The sequence below is a fragment of the Mandrillus leucophaeus genome, unplaced genomic scaffold, assembly GCF_000951045.1.
Source record: "Mandrillus leucophaeus isolate KB7577 unplaced genomic scaffold, Mleu.le_1.0 Scaffold478, whole genome shotgun sequence".
NCBI lineage: Eukaryota > Metazoa > Chordata > Mammalia > Primates > Cercopithecidae > Mandrillus > Mandrillus leucophaeus.
Genome location: NW_012105120.1, coordinates 1,131,769 through 1,136,849, shown reverse-complemented (window position 1 = coordinate 1,136,849; position 5,081 = coordinate 1,131,769). Strand labels below are relative to the sequence as shown.

Below are 5,081 nucleotides of genomic sequence, written 5' to 3'. Positions count from 1 at the left end.
CCGTACTTAACAATAACCAAATTACAATGAAGAAGCAGTTAATCACTTATTTTTACAGTATCATGTGTAGTTGTCCCACATTTAAATGAAAGACAGGTCATGGTAATTATGAGAGCAAACAGCTGGATTACCAGGGGACTTCCATCTCTGGGACTGTCAGTGTCTCACTCTGGCCTGCAAGTGGGCTTGGAGATCAACATCTCTTCACACTCAGTGGGGCTCCTACTATCACTCCTCCCACTTTGGGGCTCAGTGAGGGGTCAAAGCGTTTACTGAAAACAGTGTTCAACATCAGATTCATTAGGGTAGGCTCAGAGGACTGCACCGAAGCTGGACAACCAAGCGGGGCATTATTGTCTTTCTATCTACCAGCCTAGGACACAGTTTTATTTAAAAAATGAATCAATTAATAACTAAAGGTAAAAATAATAAAGTGATATAAATGGAAGTATTTTCCAGCTGGAATTGGATGAGCTATATGTTCTTCATTAGAGACCTAGGGTGCATTTCTTCTTCTAGTACCATTTTCAGGCTTGGTCTCCCTTTAATTTTCTTTGCTTGAGAGAAATGCCACAACCTTACCAAGCACCTAATTTATATTGCTAAAAGCAATTATCAGTTTTCGTAAAAACCCTGGCACAAGTTGTATGTGTGTGTGTGTGTGTGTGTGTGTGTGTATGTGTGTGAATTCGTGGATTTCTAATTCCTTTCCCAAAACCTTGGGCAGAACAGAATATCCAGACTCTACCTTGACCTTCCCTTACTTTCACTCATAAAGGAAAGTAGTTTATATGTATATACTTTTTTTACTTTAGCTTAGAAGCCCCAATCTTCCAGGATTCTAAGGCCTCTCTATCATTGATATTCAAATAAATTCACCTGAACCTCCATTCGATATACTGGGATGTACAGTTTCTGCCCAGAGGGAGTTGAGACTTACCCCAAAGCTCTCTTGATCATTTGTCTTCTACTTCTGATAATCACTTAGATCTTTCATTTATGATTCTTTTTGCATTCCCTTGTCACCTTTGGCATGGCATGACTTCATCAGAAGGAATATTGCAGAAAATTGTATATCTGAGGAAAGATGGAAGGTAGGTGACATGATGAGGAATAAGTAAGAAACATCTTGAATTTAGAGGATTTTTTGACGGAGTTAACTGAACCCCTAGTAACTCTAAAAAACAGTGAAAGAAATTCTCTTCACTCCCAATAAGCTCATATATTCCTATACATAGTTAATGGAACTATTAATTGAGCCTTTCAGGTCTGGCCAATGTGGCTCACGCAACGACTATAAATTATTCAAGGTTTTCTCTTTACTTTCAACTTACATAGTTAAGAATGATGGGGATGAGTATTAGAGTTCTTAGTAGAGCTTGGAAATACAAAACATGATTCAACTCTAAAACTACAATGAAATAGGAGTGGAGATGTTTCAGGAGGCAGAATCTGAGAGAGGTAATAACACAAATAGGAAAAAAGAGGAGGATAAAGAAGAAATTGGTGTTATCAGTAAAATGTAGACACGGTTACAACCTGCCCCTGATTATAGGTCATCAACCCCCTGAAATAAGAGATTTTAGATCCCAAGAAAAGCCTCTTAACAGCAGACACTCTGATGCGGTGCTACGATCTTCAGATATGGAGGATTTAGTTCCCAGGTTTGCCAGCAAACACCCATGAAGTCACCTTTTTCAATCTCATGTTCCATTCTGGGATTGTTTATCTCCAATGATGCATCAATATGAGGCTCTGAAGACCTAGACCTTTTCCCCAATTTCAGGGGCAAGACCGTGCCAGCTTCAGAGCTCCCTGTGGGGTTTGCTGAGGTTTTCTCTGAGACTACATCACATTCCAACTTCTCCCCAGCCCAATTCTGCTTCCATTTCTTCCCTTTGCTTCCACAGGTGTTGATACCCAGAGCTCTCCCTAACAAAAGTCCTCTATGCTGTCTTTATCCCGGAGTCTGCCTTCCCAGGAGCCCAATCTGCAACAAGACAAATAATGCCTAACAGTGGATTCACGGTGTCTACTATTCTGCAACTTACATCTTATTTCTTTCTAATGCATTGCACCAAAGAAACTTGAAACTCAATGGACTGTAAAGTTTCCACACTGACACTCTTGGGCTGATAGTATTCCCAGAGCAATGCCTCTCATGAGAGAGCTAATGGTATTGCAATCAGCTGCTGATTGTTTACTCTGTTCCCATTTGCTGGGTGAAGGAGGAAAGAGCAAAAAAGTGTGTGCTTGTGAGACAGGAGGGATGGTAGATAGGCAGAGGCAGGCTCAGAATGGAAGGACCACTTATCTTGGAATATTACTGAGTCAGGACTTGAGTGAAAAAAGACTAAAGGTAGGCAAATTATAAAAGGATTTAGGAAATGCAGTCTGATGTTGGATATTGTATAAAGAAAATTCCTTTACAAGTTTATACTTCCAGGGCTCTGAATTAGATTATTGAAAAAGTCATTAAGTGTTTCTGATTTTATCCCATTAGAGTAATGGAATCCTTGCTCTGCGACGTGCACTCTTACTTTTTCAGGATGATTTACCCAACTAGAACCTCCTGATTTCCCCTTTTTGTGTGTGTGAATGAATCCCAGATAAAATCTTGTGGCTGTAACATGCTCCTTAAAATGCCAATATGATAGATTTATTTTTAACAAGAAGCCATAGATTAGCTGTTAGGAAGCAAATAGATTATTACAACAGGATTAAAGCAACTAAGAGTGCTAGAGATAAAAGTCTCCCAAATAATTGGAAAGATAAAAAGAAATATCTTAAAAAACAGAGCTACATCACATTGATATTATAAATTCAAAATGGGTAATGAAGCTCAAAGCCTCCAAAGCTTGTAGCAAGTGCTGGTGAGTTGCTTGGGAAGACACAACTAGTATAATCTTTTATCTTTGGGTCAGTGTTCTGATTCTTCTGCAGCTTCTGCCCACAAGACTGAGCTTGCTTGATGATATCGGGAAAGAGATGAACACTTTGTTTGTGCCCCCACATGCAGCCACCACAGTGTCCGTGGAAGATAGCTTTTATGAACTTAATTTAAAGAGGACAAAATGGAGGCTCCACAAGTTTAGGAAATTATTAGGGTAGCAAAACTAGTGGGTGGCAGAGTGGGATTCAAATCCCAGTCCCTATGATACAAGAAGCCATGCTGTATAGTGTGCTACCTGACTGGAGAAGTTCATTGCCAAGACTGGCCATATACTCCACTGGTGGCTGTATCTTTGTCAGAGACCTTGGAGGACAGGCAAAATTCAACGGCATGATTCTATTGGGAAAGTTGTCAGAATCAAAATGGAGTCATTTGTGTTAATAACCCTGAAAAATAGAGCCGGAGAAGGCCATGAAGGGAGCGGTCCAATGGGCAAATGCCTGATTACAAGAGCTGTCACAAAAGACTCTGCAAAAAACCACAGCTTTGCATGAAGACAATTGCAGCCTTAGACACACATGAAAATACTTCTGCAAGGACATCTGCCCAGCAACTGCCTGTCCACCCTTGGACTGGCACCATCCTTTCTATTGATCCTTGTAGCCAGAGATAATTATCTCAAATCACTTGTGTACCTCATGTTTCCTGTCTTCCTAGTAATAAAAGCTAGTTTCCTATATCGTGTGTATTCCCATTGCAACACTTATTTCCACATAAATGTTTTCTTTTACAGAGTCTCCATGTTTGTTATTTAGGTCAACACTGCAAAGAGGTATACGTGTGTGTGTGTGTGTGTGTGTGTGTGTGTGTTTAATGGGTACCAAGTCTATGCTGATAGATGATTTCTGTGAAGCTTCTGGGACAGAGCTGCTGCTAAGGCAGTGGTTTGTCTCATCCTTCTGGTATAGGCACTGAGTGACCCAGACAACAGTCATTCCACATGTGCACACAGGAGCACTTTACTTGAAGTCGAGAACCCTAGAGCAGTTTCAACCATTTCACTCAGAAACAGTGGGACCGTGAACACATGGCTTGGCAGTTCTGAGTGGTTGTTGAAGAGTGTAAACTATGCAGGCAGGTTGGCTGGACTGAGATCCAATCTCTGCCACTCACTGACTATGTGACTTCAAACAAATGGCTTAACTTCTCTGTGCTTCAGTTCTCATCTACTGAATGGGTATAGCATTATGGCCTCATTATGTAGAATTATCATGAAAAATATGTGAAATGATACATGTAAAGAACTTAAAACCATGTGTGACACATTACTGTATAACTACTAGCTCTTTAAGAGTTAACTATTTTTAATATTTGGGCTCTTGGGAACAATAAATGAGCTATTTTTAAATTGTAAAAGAGAAAATATACACATTATAGTATAGAGTCAAGTCGTGCAATTAAGCATATTTGAATTGTACAAATCTAAATGTAACTCTACAAATACGTCATATGTACCTGCTAATCCCAAGTCTTAATTGTTTTCCTCTAGTCACTTTCCCATAGTATTTCCAGTTCTTTGCAGCTAAAACTCAGGGTTAAAGACTCCTTGCATCTGTGAGGGCCAGGGCAATGCACTAAATGTTTGTCTGCTTTTGGGGTGCCATTGAATGTGAATTCCTAGAGAATATGGATGATATCAGGCTATCGCTAAACTGGAGGCATTTCTTGGTGGGGTTGGAAATGAGAGAAGGGTTCTCTTTGTTAGCTGAGTTTATTTAACTTTAGCAAATAACAAATATAGACATTGGGAGTGAATGAAGGCCTGAAAGTAGGAGTTGAATAAATTCATGCAAATATTTGTACACATGTTTATTTATGCCCGCAGGAAACAAGCTAAACAAATCCAAGAGCAGCTGAAAGTGCCACAAAATGGTAAAGGCTACAGTCTCAAAGCATCCAGCACAATGGCAAAGTCAGAGAACTTGGTGAAGAGCCATGTCCAGCTACAAAATGTAAGTGACATGTCTACACACCTCCTCCTGCAGCCTACCTCAGTGCTTCCAGTCCAGAGATGTTGGGAATCTGGGATCAGATTTGTATATATTTTTCAGAGCTTTATAGGGTTTTGCTTAAATCGTCTTACAATTCTGGGCTGGGAGGTATGCACACATGCATGTATGTATGCATC

At 40.0% G+C, this 5,081-nt stretch overlaps 1 protein-coding gene across 6 annotated transcripts in view; it reads left to right on the top strand.

The window, feature by feature from the left end:
- NRG3 (neuregulin 3) overlaps positions 1–5,081 on the top strand; it is a 1,213,654-nt gene that overhangs the window by 1,176,457 nt on the left and 32,116 nt on the right. For all 6 annotated transcript variants that reach the window (XM_011995217.1, XM_011995216.1, XM_011995221.1 and 3 more), the window contains one exon: positions 4,779–4,905. In XM_011995217.1, the coding sequence (XP_011850607.1) occupies positions 4,779–4,905 (127 nt within the window). The remainder of the gene's footprint in view (positions 1–4,778; positions 4,906–5,081) is intronic.